Below are 24,878 nucleotides of genomic sequence, written 5' to 3'. Positions count from 1 at the left end.
TGCTCACTAAAAGTAGGAGATGCATTGTGAATATTCCAGAAGGACATAAAATGGTAGCAGACCAGGACACTGCTTGCTGTTTATGCATGTGTAAAACCTAATGAGTCATATGAGCATGTAGCCTGTTCTGTTAGCATGCTAGGATACTATAGTGTGGGAGTTTCACACAGAAGAGATACCATGGGCTTGATTAAAAGATAGAAGTACCTCTGTATTGTCAGACACTTCATTTGGTAGATAAACGGTAATGGTAGTGTTGTTCTAATTAGTTTCTTTGAAAGGTGTCATGGAAGTCATTATTTTGTTGTAGTCTTTGTGAATGGCAGTGACATTTGAGACTCGAGATTAAACAATTTCTCATGACATGACTCTGTTGCTATTACGGACAGAATGCAGAGAACCTTGAGTCTGGTTCAGGTCCCGATTTTGATAAGCAAGTCCAAATTTAGGTAGCAGTTTTTATAGTCTAATTGGGTTACCAGTAGATTTAACTTTGTTATCCACCGGGAGATTATTTTGCATTTAAACTCGAAATAGTGTCGCTGTAAATCAATTATATTCTGTATGTGGAAAATATGCTAAATCTTCAAATGCATGGAATGAAGTGCACAACAATACAGTATGATAATGTCACAATCACATTCATTTATTTTGTGCTTATAGAAAACGTAAACCTAGATGCCAGGCTTTCTCAATAGATGGAAATGGCAGAGTCTTTAATTGGCATTGCAAAGTGGGACTCAATGCTTATAGACCGTAAATCAGATTTTCTCTTGGCATTCATGCATGGGATCCTATCTAGACCATGCTGTGATGTGCCTGCTTGTCTGTCTGTGCATACGTGTTTGTGTGTTCGTGCACATGTGTGTTGGTGTGTGAGGAAGAGGTAAAGAGCGGAGCGAGCAAGAGATTTTGGCATCCGCTCAACTTGCATGACTAACTCAATGTCACATGAGGTGCCCAGGGAGAGGCCAGAGCCCAGGGTTCAGAGACATCTCTATTATAGCACAGTACTCTGCATTTATTTATGACAAAGCATTTGATGCCTCCATGTTAATTAAACCCATACCTATGTGTCTATGTCCTGTTACCAAGCACCATAACATAACACACAGGTGTGAAGAGCCATGTTGTCTTGTGCTGTTCAAAACATCACATGCTTTATATGACCTGTGTGGGGCAGGTCTCCTTGGCCATAAAACACTTGTGCATATTCTCTAGTGTAGCCTAGCCTACAGTATATGTAGGGCAACTATGCTGCATAGTAATGTACTATTAATCTACTGTTCTGTACAAAGCACCAGTTTTCATCCACAGCGTGTTGTCAATGTTATGAACTCATCCATGGAATCCTACAGCTGGGTTATATGCCTTCATGTTTTTTGATTTTGATATTTGGTACCATTTGATGTGGTCCCCATTTTGTCTGCAGGCATCCTTTCAGCGGTCAAACAGCCATGACAAGGTGAGGAAGATTGTGGCAGAAGAGGGCCGTGCTGCGAGAAATCTCATTGCCTGGAGTGTTCCTCTGGAGAACAAAGAGGAGGAAGGTCAGTCAAAATGTGCACACACACACGCTCAAATGGGCCTGATAATACTGTATGTATCAGTCTGATGTAAAAGGAATGACTGTTTATGTTTACAGATGCGTGTTTCTTTGAAGTAGATTCCATTGTGTTTTCACCAGATACATTTGTGTTGTCTTGGTGGGTATATAATTGATTAGATGGGCAAACCAATGTTCACCTCCAGTGGCAGGTGCTGATATTGACTTACAGTGCATGAAACAAGCCCTTTGTCTATTTGGAACAAAGGAATCAATTAACTTAGGCACAACAAAGGGCATTGTGGTGGGGAAAGGTCACGTGAGTCCAGACTCTGCTCTTGGCTGTAATACAATATCTCCCTTAACAAAATGACAGCTTTTGATTCACCTCTGTTATTCTATGCATTGGCCTTCATATATTTCCCTTCCCTGAGACGACTGAATTCAAAACAGGTGTCAAGGTGACGTGTCATTTCACTGGTCCCTCGTCAGATTTAAAAGTTCAATATAACTCCGACTTAATGAGCTTCACACCCTCTAGTAGTGGAGGAATGTTTAATGGACAGAAACAGTCAGTTTGCTAGCTTTTAAACATGATCGATCATGATTAGGAACACACAATTAACCCAGTTAGTCCTTTGATTGAACACTGGTGGAATATTTCATAACTGTCTGGATGGGTTCTGCAATGGGTAACTGGACAACAAACCAGAAAGATGTTATTGGTATCACAGATTGAACCTGCTCATGCACACAGCCGTGTGGTCATTGTATCAGGGTTGTTTCCCTACAGTATTTGGGAATGCTACCTACTCTGACAATGTTGTGCAGAGAACAGCGTGAGAGAGGAGGGAGAGAGTGCATTCTCTTCTCTCTTGCAAGGCTTTGGGTCAGTCTGTATTGTGCGTGTGCGGTTCTGTACTTTTATGTTTTGTTACTCCCACAGGCCATATTCCATCTTTGGCAAAACAAAGGGTGACCAGATCAATGTAAAAGCGATGTGGCTTTTTTAGAACTAATAGTTTGTTTTTCTGGAAATTAAATGTTTTTCGTTTTTTTAATGTTTCACAGGGAAGTCCAAGACTCACACAAACGCCAATTTGAGGAATCAAAGAATTAACTCTGGACTGCATAGGAATAAGAAACAGGTGTGCATATTGTCATCTTTTAATATTAGCTTACATACTTATTCTAATTTTGCCTTTATGAAATAATAAAACCTAAAGATGGATGAAATATTTTGCTCACTGCTAGTTAAGCACATGTACCACTAGAGAGCATTGTAGACCTAGCAACATCATATTCTTTGCCTCAACATTATGCTTTGTCTCCTCTTCTGCTGTCTCTACAGAATACAGGCCTGGACAACAAGAGCACAGCCGGGGCCTTGCTTGACAAGGGAGCAGAGAAGAGTCCCACCAAAGCCAAGCAGCCGCGCAAGGTGGACCTGCGAGCACGATACTGGGCCTTCCTCTTCGACAACCTGCGGCGGGCAGTGGATGAGATCTATGTCACCTGTGAATCTGATCAGAGTGTGGTGGAGTGTAAGGTAGGGCTCTGGACCTTAAGTTGTGACCCAAAACCTAAACACCCCTACCTCAACAGGGTCCTCAACAACAAAAATATGAAGAACTGGAGGCACTGCAGAGCACCACACTTCATCAACACTAGAGGGAGATATTGAGTTGATAACGGGGTTCTCCTTCTGCTCGCTCACATTCCACTTGTTCTCTGGTTAGTGTCAGAGGGGCCTTTGAAGGCTTGCTAGTGAGAGAATTATCACAGGGCACTCTCCTGGGTTTGGCTGGAGGGAGTGGATATTAATGACATGGTGTAAACAATGTTGGTGTGTGCTGTGTGGTGTAAGGGCTGTGCTAGTGGGCATGGAATGGGGGCCGGCCGGCCAACTGTAAGGGGAACGATGCCTGAGTCTCTGTTTAGGCCAGCTATGAATGTAAAGTTCTATGTACTCCGCTACTGATGGCATACAATAAGTATATTGGGATTTTGATAATACACAGTAATGCTTTTGTTTACTAGGCAGAGCCTGTGGTATAATCCTACTTCAGGGCTGGCCTGCCATGTTGATCTCGGTATACACTGCTCTGCTGTATCGATCAGTCTGCCATGCAGCATTATGCTGAGCATGGTTGTGGTGACCGCGTGTGGTCAGTGCTGGAACACACTGCCCCTGCCTGTGGTCTCCATGCTGACAGTGGGGCTGTGTGAGATGTAGTCTGGCTGTTGTGTGTTCCCACCCCAGTGAAGTCTAATGAGCTGGGCTCATATACCCCCTGTCCCCGTCAGTCCCACCCAGCCAGCCTTAGCCTGGCCCTAATGGACTGACTGACTCTGATAAATGATAGAATTAGCTGGAGGAGAAGCAGAGTGCTCTGATTCCACCCGGCCACAATCCCCTGGAGCAGTGTAAATCTGCACTTTGTGCTCTCACTCAAACACAAACAGCCCCTCTGCGCTCTGCCACCCACAGACACGCATCTCTGGCCTGGCATCACTTTGTACTCAGGCCTATAGACTAGTTTTGATTCTAAACTGGGGGGAGGGGTTTCTAATCTAACATATGGATATGTTTTAAAATGGTCATACAAAGGATTATTTAGCTATTTGAATTTTAGGACCCCTCAAAACAAATATATAAAACAAGTATTTGAAACATTAAATTAAAGAAAGTTTGTTTTAAAGTGAGATAAGGAAGATCAGGAAACCATTTCTTTAAATGTATTTAACCCCTTATTTTAGGCATTAAACTACTTCCATATAGAGTGCATTCGGGAAGTATTCAGACCCCATGACTTTTCCCACAAATTAAATATCACATTTACATAAGTATTCAGACCCTTTGCTCAGTACTTTGTTGAAGCACCTTTGGCAGCGATTAGAGCCTTGACTCATTGGTATGATGCTACAAGCTTGGCACGCCTGTATTTGGGGAGTTTCTCCCATTCTTCTCTGCAGATCCTCTCAAGCGTCGCTGGACAGCTATTTTCAGGTCTCTCCAGAGATGTTTGATCGAGTTCAAGTCCGGACTCTGCCTGGGCCACTCAAGGACATTCAGAGACTTGTCCCGAAGCCACTTCTGTGTTGTCTTGGCTGTGTGCTTAGGGTCGTTGTCCTGTTGGAAGGTGAACCTTTGCCCCAGCCTGAGGTCGTTACTGGAGCAGGTTTTCATCAAGGATCTCTCTGTACTTTGCTCCATTCATCTTTCCCTTGATCCTGACTAGTCTCCCAGTCCCTGCTGCTGAAACACATCCCCACAGCATGATGCTGCCACCACCATGCTTCACCTTAGGGATGGTGCCAGGTTTTCTCTAGACGTGACACTTGGCATTCAGGCCGAAGAGTTCAATCTTGTTTTCATCAGACCTGAGAATCTTGTTTCTCATGGTCTGAGAGTCCTATAGGTGCCCTTTGGCAAACTCTGAGTGGGCTGTCTGTCGTCCTGCCCCTGAGAAAGGCAGTTAACCCACTGTTCACCGGGCGCCGAAGACGTGGATGTTGATTAAGGCAGCCGTCCGCACCTCTCTGATCTAGTGGGGTTAGGTTAAATGCAGAAGACACATTTCAGTTGTACAACTGACTTGGTATCCCCTTTCATGTTCTTTTTACTGAGCAGTTTCCATCTAGCCACTCTACCATAAAGGCCTGATTTGTGGAGGGCTGCAAAGATGGTTGTCCTTCTGGAAGGTTCTCCCATCTCCACAGAGGAACTCTTGAGCTCTGTCAGCGGGACCATCGGGTTCTTAGTCACCTCACTGACCAAGGCCCTTCTCCCCCGATTGCTTAGTTTGGCCGGGTGGCCAGCTCAAACTTCTTCCATTTAAGAATAATGGAAGTCATTGTGTTCTTGTGGAACTTCAATGCTGCAGAAATGTGTTGGTAGACTCCCCAGATCTGTGTCTCGGCGCTCTACGGACAATTACTGCGACCTCATTGCTTGGATTTTGCTCTGACATGCACTGTCAACTGGGACCTTATATAGACAGGTGTGTGCCTTTCCAAATCATGTCCAATCAATTGAATTTACCACAGGTGGACTCCAATCAAGTTGTAGAAACATCTCAAGGAGGATCAATGGACAATAGGATGCACCTGAGCTCAACTTTGAGTCTCATAGGAAAGGTTCTGAATACTTAGGTAAATAATACTTTCCGAATGTACCGTATACTTCCATTCATTTTTAAACTTGCACTGGGGTACCTTCAGACAAGTCTAGTGAGGCTTGTGGGCGTCCAACATGTAAGTGTTCGTGAGAGACTCGCCTTTCCATAAAGGGGTGATATTAGTTTGTAGCCCAAACTGTTCTAATGCTACAGACAGAAGTCGGCAGATCGGCTGTACTGACTTCATATGAGTCTTGTGGGGGTCTTAGAGCAAAACAACCCACATGTTCGTGAGAGTCTCATCTTCCATAGAGAGGTAATAGTATGTAGGCCAAACCGTTTTTGTGAGATGACAGATTTTCGGGATGTCTCAAAGTCTGACAAACACAGCTGTAGCTCTGCCACCTATCACTGCAGATGCGGAAGGGTGACATCGTTGGATGTGCTGGATTGAGACTCAGCCCAGATATCTTTAGTTTAAAGAGACATTTTTACATTTCTGCAGGGAGTGTTAAGAACTGTGAGGAGATTTCAATGGTGTGCTTGTGTTTTTTGAATGAGACTAACAGACCAACAGAGACCATTCAGCCCTTCCTTCATCAACACTGGTTCATCTTTTGTGATTCCCCCCGGCCAGTAGAGCCTGCCGCAATCTGATTCATGCTTGTATATTAATAACGTTCACATCTCTTGAACCCACATCCCCTTCAGGTCTAAATAGTTCTTATCAACCAATTGTTCCGTCCGGTCCCTGATTTATGACACATCATACTACACTACCGTGCAGGGGAGGAGGCTCTGAGTTCTCTTGAACGGAGAGCTACTGTAGAAGGCATCTACTGCATCATAAAGTATGACATTGGAGAAACTTCAAGGCAAAAACAGACATAATTGGCACACAATATATTGTTAGAAACTAAAAGTGAAATTAAATTGGCTTTCACTCATCTAAACGTTTTAATTTAATTGTTACCAGAATGACCATCTTTTTACTGCTCACCAGGCTTCATTTGACCTCTAGTGGGTTTAGATCTTTATGCAGTCCTCAGGAAATCTTATGTATTTCTATTTAGGTGAGTAGTATTTGTAGGTAAGTGTTTTTAGTTTGTCGTGAATGTAGTTTTTTGCCTCCTTTCAGCTGTGGTCCCTTCATTATCAAATGAAGTCGGCTGCAGCGGAGGGCCTGGCTGAGGCTGTTAACTAACTAATCAGCAGGCCTGCTGCTGGACACATCTTTCACTGGCCTGACTTGTCTATTAACTAAAAGCACTGTGAAGCTTTACTCTCAATTACCACTCCCTCCACACTCCCCATCAATCACCAACGTCTGTTTCACTAGAGCTCTGCCTGGGATGATTTCTGAGCAAGCAACAGACAGGCTCTAGCAGGGTTCGATACTGCAACCAAACAGTCACATTTTAATTGTTTACTAGGTCACACAGTTTTTGGTTCACAATTTTTTTTTATTCAAACAGTAACGTGCAATTGACCAAAAATCTGAAGAGGCAACAACGGCACTGGAATGCCCCCTGTCTGTGTGTGTCAGGGCTCGACATAGCCTATAGGGGAGGTTTTGGAAACCCTCCGGGCCAGTCCATCATAACCGTCAGTGGCCCACTTGGGCCTGTGAAAAAAAAATAGGGTAATAATGCTATACACTGAACATAAATCTAAATACAACATGTAAAGTGTTGGTCCCATGTTTCATGAGCTAAAATCAAAGACCCAGAAATGTTCCATATGCACAAAAAGCTTATTTCTCTCATTTTATGCACAAATTAGTTTACATCCCTGTTAGTGAGCGTTTCTCCTTTGCCAAGATAATCCATCCACCTGACAGGTGTGGCATCTCAAGAAGGTGATTAAACAGCATGATCATTACACAGGTGCACCTTCTGCTGAGGACAATAAAAGTCCACTCTAAAATGTGCAGTTTTGTCACACAACACAATGCCACAGATGTTTCAAGTTGAGGGAACGTGCAATTGGAATGCTGACTGCAGGAATGTCCACCAGAGCAGTTGACAGTGTTAATTTCTCTACTGTCGTTTTTGAGATTTTGGCAAGTACGTCCAACCGGCTTCAGAACCACAGACTACGTGTGACCTCGCCAGCCCAGGACTTCCACATCTGGTTTCTTTACCTGAGGGATCATCTGAGACCAGCCACCTGAAACTATTGGTTTGCACAACCAAATAATTTCTGCACAAACTGTCAAACAGTCTCAGGGAAGCTCATCTGGGTGCTCGTTGTCCTCACCAGGGTCTTGACCTGACTGCAGTTTGGCGTCATAACTGACTTCAGTGGGAAAATATTCACCTTCGATGGCCAATGGCATGTTGGAGAAGTGTGCTCTTCACGGATGACTCCCGGTTTCAACTGTTCCGGGCAGACGGTGTGTATGGCGTTGTGTGGATGAGCGTTTTGCTGATGTCAATGCTGTGAACAGAGTGCCCCATGGTGGCGGTGGGGTTATGGCAAGGCATAAACTACAGACAACAAACACAATTGCGTTTTTATAGATGGCAGTTTGAAGGCACTGAGATACCGTGACGAGATCCTGAGGCCCATTGTCGTGCCGTTCATCCGCTGGCATCACCTCATGTTTCAGCATGATAATGCACGGCTCCATGTCGCAAGGATCTGTACACAATTCCTGTAAGCTGAAGCTCTCCCAGTTCTTCCATGGCCTGCATACTCACCTGACATGTCACCCATTTAAGCATGTTTGGGATGCTCTGGATCGACATGTACAACAGAGCGTTCTAGTTCCCGCCAATATCCAGCAACTTCGCACAGCCATTGAGGAGGAGTAGGACAACATTCCACAGGCCACAATCAACAGCCTGATTTAACGCTATGTGAAGCAAATGGTGGTCACACACCAGATACTTATTTTTTTATCCAAAGGCCCTACCTTTTTAAGGGGTCTGTGACCAACAGATGCATATCTGTATTCCCAGTCATATGACATCAATAGATCAGGGCCTAATGCATTTATTTCAATTGACTGATTTCCTTATGAACTGTAACTCACTAAAATCTTTGAAATTGTTGCATGTTACGTTTTGTTTTTGTTCAGTGTACATTGCCATACCATTTAAATACAATGGTGCAACCCAAAAAGTATTTTTTTTTTTTAAATAATTCCGAGACAGAAATTGAGGTGCTAGTGTCAGGCCAAAATATTTTATTTGGCTTGCTCAGTTGTGGCTTAACCAGTAAAAACATAACTACAAACAGACGACTATTAGGACAATTCAAGTTGCTTTAGCAATGGCAAATATACTTCACGTGAGTAGACAACATGCACCAATAAGCCATACATCCTCAACAGCTCCCACGTATAGGCCAACATTGCTGTTCTTCCAAATGGCCACCTTAACACCACATTCAGCAGCAGCTTTTGCACATCACATAAGTCTGTTTCTGTTACGTAGTTGAACTAGTTTTGGGATGGTGCTTTTATGACAATGTGGGGTGCTGTCTATTTGTGTATTTGGGAACCCATTGTCAAAAGTCCCCTCTTGACTTCAACCTGTTGTGCGATGGTGTATGGAAATTGTATGTAATTGTTCATTTTGCTAATGATTATCCAAATATTATGATTATCCATGTGTTATTTATAACTTATTTTGTACATATTGTTTCTGCAACCGTATCTTACGGCAAAAAAAAGCTTCTGGATATCCGGACAGTGATCACTCACCTTGGGTTAGACAAACACCCCACAGGGCCGACATCCCCGTTATTTGCAAGAGGAAGCGATGCAGGTACAGAGGACAAAGAGCCGGATGCCTGGTCAAGTCCCGGAGAAGGCGAGTGGGAAAGCTGCCGTTACCGTCAATACTACTCGCCAACGTGCAATCATTGGAAAATAAATTATATGAGGTACGATCACAAATATCCTACCAACGGGACATCAAAAACTGTAATATCCTATGTTTCACGGAATCGTGGCTGAATGATGACTTGGATATTCAGCTAGCGAGATATACGCTTCACCGGCAAGATAGAACAGACGGGGGGGGGGGGGTGGTCTGTGCATATTTGTAAACAACAGCTGGTGCACAAAATCTAAGGAAGTCTCTAGATTTTGCTCGCCTAAAGTAGAGTATATTGTGATAAATTACAGGCCACACTACTTGCCTAGAGTTTTCAGCTGTACTTTTCGTGGCTGTTTATTTACCACCACAGACAGATGCTGGCACTAAGACCGCACTCAGTCAGCTCTATAAGGAAATAAGCAAACAGGAAACCACTCACCCAGAGGTGGCGCTCCTAGTGGCCGAAGACTTTAATGCAGGGAAACTTAAATCAGTTCTACCAAATTTATATTAACATGTTAAATGTGCAACCAGAGGGAAAAAAATTCTAGATCACCTGTACTCCGCACACAGAGACGCGTACAAAGCTCTCCCTGGCCCTCCATTTGGTAAATCCGACCACAACTCTATCCTCCTGATTCCTGATAAGCAAAAATTAAAGCAGGAAACACCAGTGACTCGGTCTATAAAAAAAGTGGTCAGATGAAGCAGATGCTAAACTACAGGATTGTTTTGCTATCACAGACTGGAACATATTCCGGGATTCTTCCGATGGCATTGAGGAGTACACCACATCAGTCACTGGCTTTATCAATAAGTGCATCGAGGACGTCGTTCCCACAGTGACTGTACATACATACCCCCACCAGAAGCCATGGATTACAGGCAACATTCGCACTGAGCTAAAGGTTAGATCTGCCGCATTCAAGGTGCGGGACCCTAACCCGGAAGCTTACAAGAAATCCTGCTATGCCCTGCGATGAACCATCAAACAGGCAAAGTGTCAATACAGGGCTAAAATTTAATCATACTACACCGGCTCCGACGCTCGTCTTATGTGGCAGGGCTTGCAAACTATTACAGACTACAAAGGGAAGCACAGCCGCGAGCTGCCCAGTGACACGAGCCTACCAGACGAGCAAAATCACTTCTATGCTCGCTTCGAGGCAAGCAACACTGAGGCGTGCATGAGAGCATCAGCTGTTCCAGACGACTGTGTGATCACGCTCTCCATAGCCGACGTGAGTAAGACCTTTAAACAGGTCAACATTCACAAGGCTGCGGGGCCAGACGGATTACCAGGACGTGTGCTCCGGGCATGTGCTGACCAACTGGCAGGTGTCTTCACTGACATTTTCAACATGTCCCTGATTGAGTCTGTAATACCGACATGTTTCAAGCAGACCACCATAGTCCCTGTGCCCAAGAACACAAAGGCAACCTGCCTAAATAACTACAGACCCGTAGCGCACTCGTCCGTAGCCAAGAAGTGCTTGGAAGGCTGGTAATGGCTCACATCAACACCATTATCCCAGAAACCATAGACCCACTCCAATTTGCATACCGCCCAAACAGATCCACAGATGATGCAATCTCTATTGCACTCCACACTGCCCTTTCCCACCTGGACAAAAGGAACACTTATGTGAGAATGCTATTCATTGACTACAGCTCAGCGTTCAACACCATAGTACCCTCAAAGCTCATCAATAAGCTAAAGACCCTGGGACTAAACACCTCCCTCTGCAACTGGATCCTGGACTTCCTGACGGACCGCCCCCAGATGGTGAGAGTAGGTAGCAACACATCTGCCACGCTGATCCTCAATACTGGAGCTCCCCAGGGGTGTGTGCTCAGTCCCCTCCTGTACTCCATGTTCACCCACGACTGCATGGCCAGGCACGACCCCAACACCATTAAGTTTGCCGATGACAAAACAGTGGTCGGCCTGATCACCGACAACAACGAGACAGCCTATAGGGAGGTCAGAGACCTGGCCGGGTGGTGCCAGAATAACAACCTATCCCACAACGTAACCAAGACTAAGGCGATGATTGTGGACTACAGGAAAAGGAGGACCGAGCACGCCCCCATTCTCATCGACAGGGCTGTAGTGGAGCAGGTTGAGAGCTTCAAGTTCCTTGGTGTCCACATCAACAACAAACTAGAATGGTCCAAACACACCAAGACGGTCATGAAGAGGGCACGACAAAGCCTATTCCCCCTCAGGAAACAAAAAAGATTTGGCATGGGTCCTGAGATCCTCAAAAGGTTCTACAGCTGCAACATCGAGAGCATCCTGACTGGTTGCATCACTACCTGTTTCGGCAATTGCTCAACGTCTGACACTACAAGGCACTACAGAGGGTAGTGCGTACGGCCCAGTACATCACTGGGGCTAAGCTGCCTGCCATCCAGGACCTCTACACCAGGCGGTGTCAGAGGAAGGCCTTAACAATTGTCAGCCACCCCAGTCATAGACTGTTCTCTCTACTACCGCATGGCAAGCGGTACCGGAGTGCCAAGTCTAGGACAAAAAGGCTTCTCAACAGTTTTTACCCCCAAGCCATAAGACTCCTGAATAGGTCATCAAAAGGCTACCCAGACTATTTGCACTGTGTGCCCCCAACCCCTCTTTTTACGCTGCTGCTACTCTCTGTTTATCATATATGCATAGTCACTTTAATTATACATTCATGTAAATACTACCTCAATTGGGCCGACCAACCAGTGCTCCCGCACATTGGCTAACCGGGCTATCTGCATTGTGTCCCACCACCCGCCAACTTCTCTTTTACGCTACTGCTACTCTCTGTTCATCATATATGCATAGTCACTTTAACCATATCTACATGTACATACTACCTCAATCAGCCTGACTAACCGGTGTCTGTATGTAGCCTCGCTACTTTTATTGCCTTGCTACTGTATATAGCCTGTCTTTTTACTGTTGTTTTATTTCTTTACTTACCTATTGTTCACCTAATACCCTTTTTGCACTATTGGTTAGAGCCTGTAAGTAAGCATTTCACTTTAAGGTCTACACCTGTTGTATTCGGCGCACGTGACAAATAAACTTTGAGTTGAAACATCAGCTCATCCGGTGGCTGTGAGATGCCGATCGGCAAGCTCCCGCTGAAACTGGCCGTTGCCAAATACCCGAGGGTGGATAGCACTTGGATGTGCCCCGGAATGGCATTAGTAGTTTGCCTTTCTAAAATAGGTTTTAAATCATTGCAAAAATCCTGTAACATTGGTTTTGGAAAACGATATCTGATAATGCAAAAAAAAGTCCCACCTGTCTCTAAAATGCGCTGTCTGCTAAGTGCAGCATGTGCCAAATCTTCCAACGGAACAAGATCAGCCATCTCTCACTCGTTTTCCCGTAACAAATGCGGTCAAATGATATGATATAGCCTGTCAAGATACTGTATGTTGCATGAATTCAGAATGGAAATGCAATGAAATCGAAGAATGATTTAATTATTATTCTCACAATTTCATACATTTTCAGCATGTATTTTCCTCACTCAGTAGGCTACGCTTGACAAGCAGTTCCCTTATTCCACCAGTTGGCATTATGTATAAGCATGGTCATGGCTGTGCATACATTTTAAGCACACTCTGAAGGGAAGGTTCATATTGATTGGCCCCTCGTATCTCAAAAGTTCAAAGTCTTGGTTGAATATTTGCGATGTGCAATTCAGTCATCATGGAATAGCCTGCCTTGAAAATCCGACATTTCCTCTAGGCTCTTTGGTCCTTGAAAAGTCATTGAAGTTATGGTAGCCAAATTAGAAGTTCTACTGCTCCGATATAGTTATTCTGTAATTGAATTTCTGATCAGTTTTTATGAGAGATGTAGCCTAGGTGCTTTTGTTTGTTTTCCGCCGTTGAAAGGTGTTGTGCTAGTCTGTTAAAACCACATGCAGTTATTATGAGCAAGAAGACATTGAATGTTGGCTTCAACTTGATTTTCCCTGCAAAGAGTTTCATTACATAGGAAACTGCTTTTTGGTCACTTTCTCTTTTTTTTTTTAAACATGATACAGTAACCACTAACTCTTGAACATCTCAAATGGTGAGACTGACTAGTTACCATATTCATTAGTGTGTTTGTCTCGCATGCTGTCTATTTAGTCAGGCAATGGCCACATTATTCTGACATATTTTAGAATATAAAAATAATGTGAATGTCAATGCATAATGCAATTGGGTAGGCCTATTATAAAGTGTTAATGCATACATTAATGCATACAGTTCCTGAAAATTTGAATTCAGTACTTGAATAAGGCCTTGACTTTGACTTTCCAATGTCTTTATGAACCAGATATAGGTTACTTGCTCAGACTGCAAATGAAAGATAAAATCACCTACTATTGAAATGATGCAGCCTCGTTTGTCTTCCCGTCAGATCTTGACCCAGGACAGTATTTTTTATTTATTCCTGCAAATAGCTTTCAGTTGGCACTGGCCCAGTGTGCTGCCTGCTGTGTGCGGTAGCGCATAGGGTCTATATGTCTACCACGTTGTGTAGCGGTTAGCATGCTAATGATAGAGTAACCATTTTCTAGTAGACAAAGGCAATTTTGAAAGATAACTAACTACAAAGTAGTCTATGCTTACCTGGCAGAATCCTGATTATTTGCATCAATCCTGTGGCAATTTGTTTTGAAAACTCCATCACAAGTGCCCTACAGAAACACAGCTAGCCAAACAACTGACTGGCTTGTGCACACCTGAATTAAAGGGTAACTGAGTACACACAACAACAAAAAATGCAACATTTCTCATGTTTTTCCAAGACTTCAAATGGTCCCCTGATGTGGGTTAAGCATTGTTGTGGACTTAGAAAAACAACACAATTGGATGTTCTATTAAAAAGTGAGATTTTTGAGAGTGAAATCCTGTTACTGTGGTATCCTTTTGGTATGAAGTATAATTTTTTCAAAAACTGACCTCTAGAGGATTTTGCAGAAAGAACACGTGGCACTTTTAAAAACTGCAATATATAAATGTTGCACTTGTTATTTATTTATTATTATTTAAGACTGTCTCCTTTCCTGTTACAGTAAATCTATCAAAATCAATGTAAAAATGTTAGTGTGGAATCCTGTCTAGTCTTCCCATCCTAGTATGTTCTCTCTGTTTGTTTCACTAGAGCTCTGGGCAGGGCTGAGGGGACAGGCTCTAGTCTTCACAACTGACCCTGTCAGATGACCTATAATAATTTAAAGAAATGTGACTCATTATGTAGCCTACCAGTTTGACTCTTATAAGATTTTGTATTTCGATAGCCACCTTTACAGAGGCTGGGAAATGAACAGTGGGTAGAGTTCTAGCTCCTAGACTCTGAGATTAGGTATCAGATGGACAATGAGGTGGCGTCACCAGACTCTTCCTGTGCCAGTAGCAAGAAATGAGTACAAGCCAATTCAATTTGTCTTGGCCCCTCTAGTAATGTCATTGGTAATTTCAGCCCCACCTCTTGTGGTGGGGCAGGGAGAAGTATTTTACTGAGCTCCTTTTGTTCTCCCTTGTTCTGGGCTGAATAGCGGGCCTCCTACCTGTGTGTGCTGGTGAGATGAGCTCCACTCACTGGGCCTGGCCCAGATAACCATCCCTCTCTGTTTTGTAGAGGTACGGAGGGGGGAGGGGGGGGTTACTGGAGCCCAAGTGTGCTGTTAGATTGGAGTTGGATAGAGCCTCTGAGATTATCCCCAAATAAAGACACTACAAAGGGGGCAGATATCTGTGCCACTTTCCTTCACGGGGGGCTTAGCTTCCAAAGTTAACTTTTTTTTAAATAATACTTTAAAAAAAACATTTACATTTTTTTTGCCTAAAATGACATACCCAAATCTAACTGCATGTAGCTCAGGACCTGAAGCAAGGATATGCATATTCTTAATACCACTTGAAAGGAAACACTGAAGTTTGTGGAAATGTGAAATGAATGTAGGAGAATATAGCACATTTTAGATCTGGTAAAAGATAATATAAACAAAAAACATGCGTTTTCTATTTAAATAGAATTATCTGCTTTGAAATGCAAGAGGATTCTAGGTGTAATTTCGATTTTGTCCACAAGATGGCAGCAGTGTGTGTGCTAAGCTTCAGACTGATACAGTGAAGAATTACCTCACTACACAATATTTTGCATCAAGTCTGCCAGGAGTTTGCCCAAATGTGCCAAATTGGTCAATTTATACATTTGCAAGTACATAACTATAGAGAACATACAAAAATGCTATTGTAATAAAAATAATTACACACTCCCAGCATACTGCGCTGGCCAATCAAAGACAGCCGTTGGGTCAAACTGTAGAACCCAGTTCCCTACATTTTGAATTAAAAAATAGATTTTATCAAATGAAACTATGCTACATTTTATCTCTGGGACCCTCAGGATGACAAATCAGAGCAATATTACTGAATGTAAGTACATTATTTACCTTCAGTGGTGAGTGTATCAAATCAGTTGCCATGATAAGTGTTTAGTTGTTGTGCACTATCCTCAAACATTAGTAGGGTATTTTGTTCTGTAATAATAGATACTGTAAATTCGACACTGCAGTTAGATTAACAAGAATTTAAGATTTCTTGCCCATATAAGACATGTCTATGTCCCAGAAAGTTGGCTGTTGTATAAATTGTTTTCTAGTCACATTATCGCATATCGCAACAACCGTCGACAAAGTAGTTTCTCATTGTCCTGACATTTTTTGCATTTGTTTTATTTAACTAGGCAAGTCAGTTAAGAACAAATTATTATTTACAATGACGACCTACCAGGGAACATTGGGTTAACTGCCTTGTTCAGAACAACAGATTTTTACCTTGTCAGCTCGGGGATTCAAGCCAGCACCCTTTCAGTTGCTGGCCCAACGCTCTAACCACTAGGCTACCTGCCGCCCTGATATATGGATGATAGCTCCACTGAGATGTCCCCCTGTCTGTGTCTGAAAGACATGTCTTATTTTTAGGAGGTGCTGATGATGTTGGACAACTATGTGCGGGACTTTAAAGCTCTGATTGACTGGATCCAGCTGCAGGAGAAGTTGGAGAAAACAGATGCCCAGAACAGGTGATCTATCTATGCCTTGGCTCTCTTCTTTTCTCTCTCTCGCTCGCTCCCTGAGGGGAACCTCTAAGTGCCATCTCTGCTCCCTGGCTTTGAGTCACAAACACACTAGATCAATAGGCTTGCCTTGGCTGTAATTCAAGGTGATCCACCCGTTTATTGGCTCCTCTTTAACACAATGACCACAACACCATTAAATGGGTATAAAAATCCAAGCTTTTAAGTTGCCTCCCAAGTTGTACATTTAAAGTAGGCTGTTAATCGGTCAGTCAACCTGCAACTTTTGTATGTTTCTGTGTTCCCATAAGTTGAATTGTTTTTAGCTAAAGTGAGATACAAATCTCTCCCTATGGTACTACAGTATATTATAATTTTATATTCTTATTTTATTTGTCCTCTCTGAATCCAGACCCACGTCTTTGGCTTGGGAAGTGCGTAAGATGTCCCCAGGTCGTCATGTGATGCCCAGCCCCTCATCTGACAGGATTGTCCACTCACCTAGTGCTCGCCGCGCCCTAAACTTTGGGTAAGATTTCTCCATCTCATTTCTGGTTTGGTTGACAGCCCTAATCTCCAATGTTTCTGATCTGAACTCAAAGTGCTTACCATCATATTAATGTAATGACTGCCAGTCATTATGAAAACACACCATTATACAGCAGTCATCAAAATCTCTCCTCACTTTACTCCGCATCAGCACATTCTGGGCAGCAGCATGTCGTCTGTTTCCTCTCAGCTATATTCTGTGTAATACAGTCAGCCATCATTACATGTTCACAGTTAGAGTAAAGGGAATACCAATGCTAAATTGATAAAAAATAGCATTAAAACTTCTAATTAATAAATCAATGTGCAATATGATGTGCCAACTGGTTTGGGTTGGTAGTGGCTGCTCTGTGATCTGCTGGTAAGGGGATTGATTGCTGATGTTGAGGCATTTGTTTAATGTAATTTGTCAAGTCTCACTAGCCTCGCCACAGAAACAGTGGGAGGTATAGATAAAAGTGTGGTTAAAGACTGCTGAAGCATCAGTTCAATATGTGCGGTGCCCTGTAATCGGATGCTCCAGGAAATGGGTATTGATCATTAGGGAGGTTTGTAGACCCTGAGAGTGTAGGGAGGAAAGCCTGGGTGAGACACCAGCCTGGGCGAGGCAGATGGAGCTGCTCACCTTATGGTCACCTCTTATTACTCTTGCTGGAGTACGTCACAGCCATTATTTAGTGGTCACCAACCGGTCGATCTTCAATGCATTCCTAGTCTATTTATTTATCGTTATTTGTGTTGCTCTGTTGACGGTACAGTAGGTGTACTTGAATCAGAGGCCCTGTGCACCTTCTTAAGCAAAGTGTTCCCATTTTGAAACACTTAATTTGTCTGAAAAGCGGACTGTAAGATCTGTGGCTAAATCGAGTGCACATACTGCGCTGGCCAATCGGATAGCTCAAATCACCTTGCCTATGGCTTCCATGACCCCAGCCACAGTTTGATACTAGCCTACCTGAGATTTCACAACTTTTAATATCATGACCGGAGAGAGACTGTCAAAGAATATAGCGAAGCGCTGCAGTTCTTATGAGTGAGTTTGTCCAATTTCATTCAGCACTGTCAACACTGTTTTTGTTCAACACTATTACGAAGCATAAAACGTGCTTCTCCCTACTTCCACTCGCGCTGCAATGAATGCGTAGCCAGGTGTATCGATAGCCCTGCATTTTTATTATTAGCATCTTGTTGTCTACTTTAATATTGAGGAATATTTCACTTTCTCTGGTCATAGCAACAACATGAATTTGTGCATGAGGCAGATGCGGTGCTACTTGAGTTTCGCCATCAGGTGGAAGATTGTGTTCCCTTTCTGGTCAGTCTCACCCAAGGAAAGGAAGTAGAGAGCAGGGACTGTGAGAGGCAGACCCTCTGCTGCTCTCTCCCTCCCTCTGCTGAGACTAAAAACTGAACTTCAGTGCGTTCAAGACAACTGGGAACACTGGGAAAAAAACTAGCTCCCTCTGGGGAAAAATCGTTTTGAACGGTCATCCAACTCGGAAACTCTGGTATCTTTTTAGAATGTAACATTAATGTTACGTTCTGAGTGGTGGATCGATGCTTGCTTTTTGACTGCGAAAGTGATCTTGACTCAGAAAAGGTTGGTGACCACTGGTTTAAAATGTACTGTTGGACCTGGCAGTTGTGTAGAGGAGAAGCTGTCTATTAAAACAAATCATTTATACTGATCTCTGTGGTGAAATGCTTCTGTGTATGTTGACATTGCGCTCGTCTGGTTTTGAGTGATTTGTGTTTATCTCTCCAGTGGTCCTCCACCCACACTGGCCGTAGCTCGTCTGTCCCACACGGGCCCCAGCTGGGCTGACCGGGTCAAGTCCTCCCAGTCCCTTCCTGTCCCCAGCCAAGTCAACAACTATCCCGCGGAGAAACCAGGTAAGCAGAGCACCCGCATGAAATTTAGAGGCTGCACTATATGATCCTTACATGGTTTCATGGTCTTTTTATAATCAGTGCATGTAAACCACTCAGGGTGTGTATCCTCTTCTGATTGATGTCTGCGGAGCAACACTTCTAATGAGTGTGTGTGTCCTTCACTGTGTCCAGGTAAGAAGGACTCTGAGGGCTGGGAGACAGTCCAGCGCGGGCGTCCGGCACGGCCTCGCTCTGCCGCCATCGTAGCCAAGGTCAGCCCGGTGCTGGCCCACATCAGCCCTAAAGATGATATCAACAAGGAGAACCAGCAGCCCCCTGGCAGGCCCTGCCCCCTGGACAAAGACGAGGGTCAGTGTGAACAACCAATCCCTGAGGAGCCCGACCCCCTGGAGGAGATGACAGGAGACTCAGAGAAGGGTCACATGATGGAGGTAGGGATGGGGGTTAAAATAATTTCACTATTCGAATAGTGGCATGTATTTTTGTCAGATAAAGTGTTTGTATTTTTTTATTTAAAAAGATGTAGCTACGCTACGTTTTTAAACTGAGCACTGCTGTGTGAGGGAGAGAGGCTGGCGCGCTTTCAGACCCTTCTCCTCTAATGCTGCAGCTTCGGAGGGCTGTGTGTGTAGCGAGGAGACTGAGTGAGAGCGACAGACGCCAAGGAAACTCGGTTATAGCCAAGACTAGCTAACTTGTAGCAGCCACAATGTTATTTATCATCCCGTAAAACAGTGCCTGTCTTGACTGTAGTAGCATAGAGAAGCTAGCTAGCTAGTTAGGCTAATTGAGGCCACAAGCTGTGCTTTTCCCCCAACCCCATTCAGATAAAACAACAGCCTACCTGTTGGTTGCTCGTTGTATCCTACTCCTGCAGCTGTTATTTACAAAAATACATAGGTGCACGATATCTAAGGAAGTCTCGAGGTTTTGCTCGCCTGAGGTAGAGTATCTCATGATAAGCTGTAGAACACACTATCTACCTAGAGAGTTTCATCTGTATTTTTTGTAGCTGTCTACATACCACCACAGACTGATGCTGGCAATAAGACCGCACTGAATGAGCTGTATTCCGCCATAAGCAAACAGGAAAACGCTCAGCCAGAGGTGGTGCTCCTAGTAGCCGGGGACTTTAATGCAGGGAAACTTAAATCCGTCTTACCAAATTTCTATCAGCATGTTAAATGTGCAACCAGAGGGAAAAAAACTCTGGACCACCTTTACTCCACAGACAGAGATGCGTACAGAGCTCTCCCTTGCCCTCCATTTGGCAAATCTGACCATAATTATATCCTCCTGATTCTTGCTTACAAGCAAAAATTTAAAGCAGGATGCACCAGTGACTCGATCAATAAAAAAAGTGGTCAGATGAAGCATATGCTAAGCTACAGGACTGTTTTGTTAGCACAGGCTGGAATATGTTCCGGGTTTCCTCCGATTGCATTGAGGAGTACACCATATCAGTCATTGGCTTCATCAATAAGTGCATTGATGACTTCATCAATAAGTGCATTGATGACGTCGTCCCCACTGTGACCGTACGTACATACCTCAACCAGAAGCTATGGATTACAGGCAACATTCGCACTGAGCTAAAGGGTAGAGTTGAGCTTATAAGAAATCCCGCTATGCCCTCCGACGAACCATCAAACAGGCAAAGCGTCAATACAGGACTCGAATCGTACTACACCGGCGCTGACGCTCGTCGGATATGGCAGGGCTTGCAAACCATTACAGACTACAAAGGGAAGCACAGCCGAGGTCTGCCCAGTGACACGAGCTGAACTACTTCTACGCTCGCTTCGAGGCAAATAACACTGAAACATGCATGAGAGCACCAGCTGTTCTGGAAGACTATGTGATCACACTCTCCGCAGCCAATGTGATTAAGACCTTTTAAATAGGTCAACATTCACAAGGCCGCAGGGCCAGACGGATTACCAGGACGTGTACTGCATGCATGCGCTGACCAACTGGCAAGTGTCTTCACTGACATTTTCAACCTCTCCCTGTCCGAGTCTGTAATACCAACATGTTTTAAGCAGACCACCATAGTCCCTGTGCCCAAGAACACTAAGGTAACCTGCCAAAATGACTACCGACCCATTGCACTCACGTCTGTAGCCATGAAATGCTTTGGAAAGCTGGTCATGGCTCACATCAACACCATTGTCCCAGAAACCCTAGACCCACTCCAATTCCCATACTGTCCTAACAGATCCACAGATGATGCAATCTCTATTGCACTCCACACTGCCCTTTCCCACCTGGACAAAAGGAACACCTATGTGAGAATGCTATTTATTGACGACAGCTCAGCGTTCAACACCATAGTGTCCTCAAAGCTCATCAATAAGCTAAGGACCCTGGGACTAAACACCTCCCTCTGCAACTGGATCCTGGACTTCCTGACTGGCCGGCCCCAGGTGGTATGGGTAGGTAACAACACATTCGCCACGCTGATCCTCAACACGGGCCCCTCGGGTGCGTGCTCAGTTCCCTCCTGTACTCCCTGTTCACTCATGACTGCATGGCCAGGCACGACTCCAACACCATCATTAAGTTTGCCAATGACAAAACAGTGGTAGGCCTGAACACCAACAACGATGAGAAAGCCTATAGGGGGGAGGTCAGAGACCTTGGCCATGTGGTGCCAGGACAACAACCTCTCCCTCAATGTGATCAAGACAAAGGAGATGATTGTGGACTACAGGAAAAGGAGGACCAAGCATGCCCCCATTCTCATCGACGGGGCTGTAGTGGAATAGGTTGAGAGCTTTAAGCTCCTTTGTGTCCACATCACCAACAAACTAACATAGTCAAAGCATACCAAGATCGTCGTGAAGAGGGCACAACAAAATTGTCAGACTCCAGCCACCCTAGTCATAGACTGTTCTCTCTGCTACTGCACTGCAAGCGGTACCGGAGCGCCAAGTCTAGGTCCAAGAGGCTTCTAAACAGATTCTACCCCCAAGCCATAAGACTCCTGAACATCTAATAAAATGGCCACCCAGACTATTTGCATTGCCTCACCTCCCCCCTCTTTTACACTGTTGCTAGTCTCTGTTGTTATCATCTATGGATAGTCACTTTAATTACTCTTCCTACATGTACATACTACCTCAGCTAAACGGTGCCCCTGCACATTGACTCTGTACCGGTACCCCCTTGTATATAGTCTCGCTATTGTTATTTTACTGCTGCTCTTTAATTACTTGTTACTTTTATTTCTTATTCATATTTTTTTTTTTAACATCCATTGTTGGCTAGGGGCTCGTAAGTAAGCATTTCACTGTAAGGTCTACACATGTTGTATTTGGCGCATGTGACTAATAAAATTTGATTTGATTCTCATTTCGCTAACTTTTAATTCCGTAATTGTATTCCATCTTGCATTGCGTTAGTGAACTCTCACTCCACTTGCTACACATTTAGCCTTTTTGCTGCTTTGATTGGCAAACATAAGCTACACACCTGATGGCTAACGGTCTTTTTATGGGGAGCACTGTGCATGCAAATTCTATTGAAGAGTTTTTTATTAAATTAATCATTTGAAATGTCATGGTATATCCTTGTCTGTAAGAATGTCACATTGATAATTTAATTTAGAAAAAGCCTTTTCAGTCACATCGGGTTAAGAAAAATGTATTTGCAAAAATGAATACTCACACAAGTATTCTAATACTAATGTCTGTTTGGGTATTCAAATAACCGTGCACATCCCTAGTACTGAGCCCTGAAGTCACTCACCCTCCCAGCAGTCCCCAGATATCAATTATTCAGGACGACAGGAGACGTGGAGCAGAGTAACACAAGACCATTTTATCACTTACATTGTTTTGGTTTTGGACTCCATATTATTCATAGACAGGCTTTCCAGACAGGGCATATCAGTTTTAACACAATTGCTCGTACACTGACACTTCAGAAGCAGAAATATGCTATTTTCCCTCTCATTAAATAAATACTCATTGCCTCGGAACACACTGGGTATGGGTGTATTCTAGGCATTGCTTATTTGAAATACACATTTCATGTATTTCCACATTGTTTATTTTATGTTTTGATGAGAATTGAATGTTTAGGGCATGTTATTGCCAACCTCCCTGCATGATGTGTGTTTTCAGCTGTGTTAATCGTTTTTGTTTGTGTTTTACTGCTCTCATGAAATGCTTGGAATATGCATGTCTTGAATGGTGTGTGTGATTGTGTTGGTACAGCCCCCATCAGACAGTGCGCAAGACTCGGGGCAGTGTGTCAACGCACCCTGTGAGGATGCGCCTCCCCCCATACCAGCCCCAACTTCTACCCTTTACCTTACCCAGGACCCAGGCCCTACGATATTCCCAGCCCTATCCCTACCAGTCCCTGCCCTAGCCCTCCCTCCGTCCCTAGACCCGGCCCAGACGGACGGGCCCTGTGCTCTGGGGGATAAGGGGACTGCGGGGGGCACGTCACAGGGCATGGCAACATCTGCTCCAGGACCGGCTGAGGCTCCCATGGCAGCGGTGAAACTGGAGAGTGTGCTGGACCCCAAAGAGCTTTCCACTGTGAGTGCTGAGAGATGGAGGAGCAGAGGGAGGGGAGGGGAGGGCTCAGGGCAGGGGGGTCATGGATCCCCCATGGACCTTCAGCGCCTAAACATAGTCAATCTACAGAGCCTCAAGCCACAATGTGCTAACATGACAGGCGGCACAGCCCCCTCAGAAAAGCCCCGTGCCAGGTAGGCAGGACAGTTTGCGTGTTGGTGGTTGGCTGTGAGAGGATGTCCATGGGGCTCTTGTTGTGAGAGCTCAGAAAGCAGTGTTTGTCATGCTTGTTGCTGGTACTCCTGAAGTGGCTGGCCCAGTTGTTATGCTGTGTTGAGGAAGTGGCCACTAATCAAAACGACTGTGCTTTGAGCTGAAATGGTGCGAACCTGTGACAAGGTATCCAGTTCAGGGACAGGTTCAGCCCAAAGGGCCAGGGATCATGGCATGTGTACAATGGCTGTGTCAGGTATTAGTTTGTTTTCTGTCTCCACTGTGCATTAACTGATCAGCAACCGTCCTGTGTCAGGTTTATTACTGCCTCATTTGGCATAAGTAGTCTCTCTGGAGTTAATCGAGGAGAACCTCCTTCACTAGCAGGGCTACTGTCATAGATACCTCCACAGCACTTTAACCTCTTCTGAAGGCCATTCATTATACCTAGAGATGGAGGGCTTCTAAATGGTCTACAGGGAAGTTATCTAAGCTCAGATCAAACACAGGCAGACCTGGTCTTAGTGATGGGCCAGGCCAGACGCCTCTTTGGGTGGCTCAGATAAGCCCAGTGCTTAGACTGCACTGCAGGCCCCTAGTTAGAGAGAAACTGCCTCAGTGGTGAGAGAAACCTCTCCCTCATTAACTTAGATTGGAGCTCTGTCCTCTCTGGACTGGAGTGCTGTTAACTGTCTGTCCTCCCTGATAGTGATTGGACGGCAAGTAGCCTAGAGGTTAAGAGTGTAACTGAAAGGTTGCTGAGTCGGATCCCTGATCCGACAAGGTGAAAAACCTGTCTGTGCCGTTGAGCAAGGCACTTAACCCTAAATGCTCCTGTAAGTCGCTCTAAATAAGAGCGTTTTCCAAATTACTTAAATGTAAATGTAATTTGTGACTAAGGAAAGGCAGTTTGTCAAGTTCATGTTGTAAGTGTAAAGACTAATAGAAATGGAGACATTTTGGGCTCCATCAGGCTGTTTAGACTCATCTAGTAAGTATTTATTCCTACACTATGTCAGTGAATTGGTCCCATGGTTGTGCCTCCTTCCACCATCTCGTCATTCTCACATTGAACTTGTTCTGCATGACTCCTGAATGCTTCCTCACCTGTGATCTTGT

At 44.3% G+C, this 24,878-nt stretch overlaps 1 protein-coding gene across 3 annotated transcripts in view; it reads left to right on the top strand.

The window, feature by feature from the left end:
- The window catches only part of LOC120053941 (S phase cyclin A-associated protein in the endoplasmic reticulum-like), a 106,748-nt gene that overhangs the window by 2,409 nt on the left and 79,461 nt on the right, over positions 1–24,878 (top strand). For 2 of the 3 annotated variants that reach the window (XM_039001267.1, XM_039001266.1), the window contains exons 2-9: positions 1,433–1,550; positions 2,618–2,694; positions 2,898–3,095; positions 16,481–16,581; positions 16,988–17,104; positions 18,890–19,017; positions 19,189–19,448; positions 23,238–23,567. In XM_039001267.1, the coding sequence (XP_038857195.1) occupies positions 1,433–1,550; positions 2,618–2,694; positions 2,898–3,095; positions 16,481–16,581; positions 16,988–17,104; positions 18,890–19,017; positions 19,189–19,448; positions 23,238–23,567 (1,329 nt within the window). The remainder of the gene's footprint in view (positions 1–1,432; positions 1,551–2,617; positions 2,695–2,897; positions 3,096–16,480; positions 16,582–16,987; positions 17,105–18,889; positions 19,018–19,188; positions 19,449–23,237; positions 23,568–24,878) is intronic. The other variant, XM_039001268.1, reaches the window with a different exon arrangement.

Source organism: Salvelinus namaycush, chromosome 9 (genome assembly GCF_016432855.1).
Source record: "Salvelinus namaycush isolate Seneca chromosome 9, SaNama_1.0, whole genome shotgun sequence".
Taxonomy (NCBI): Eukaryota; Metazoa; Chordata; class Actinopteri; order Salmoniformes; family Salmonidae; genus Salvelinus; species Salvelinus namaycush.
The sequence above is the reverse complement of the archived record's forward strand: the minus strand, read 5'-3'. Positions and strand labels throughout refer to the sequence as shown.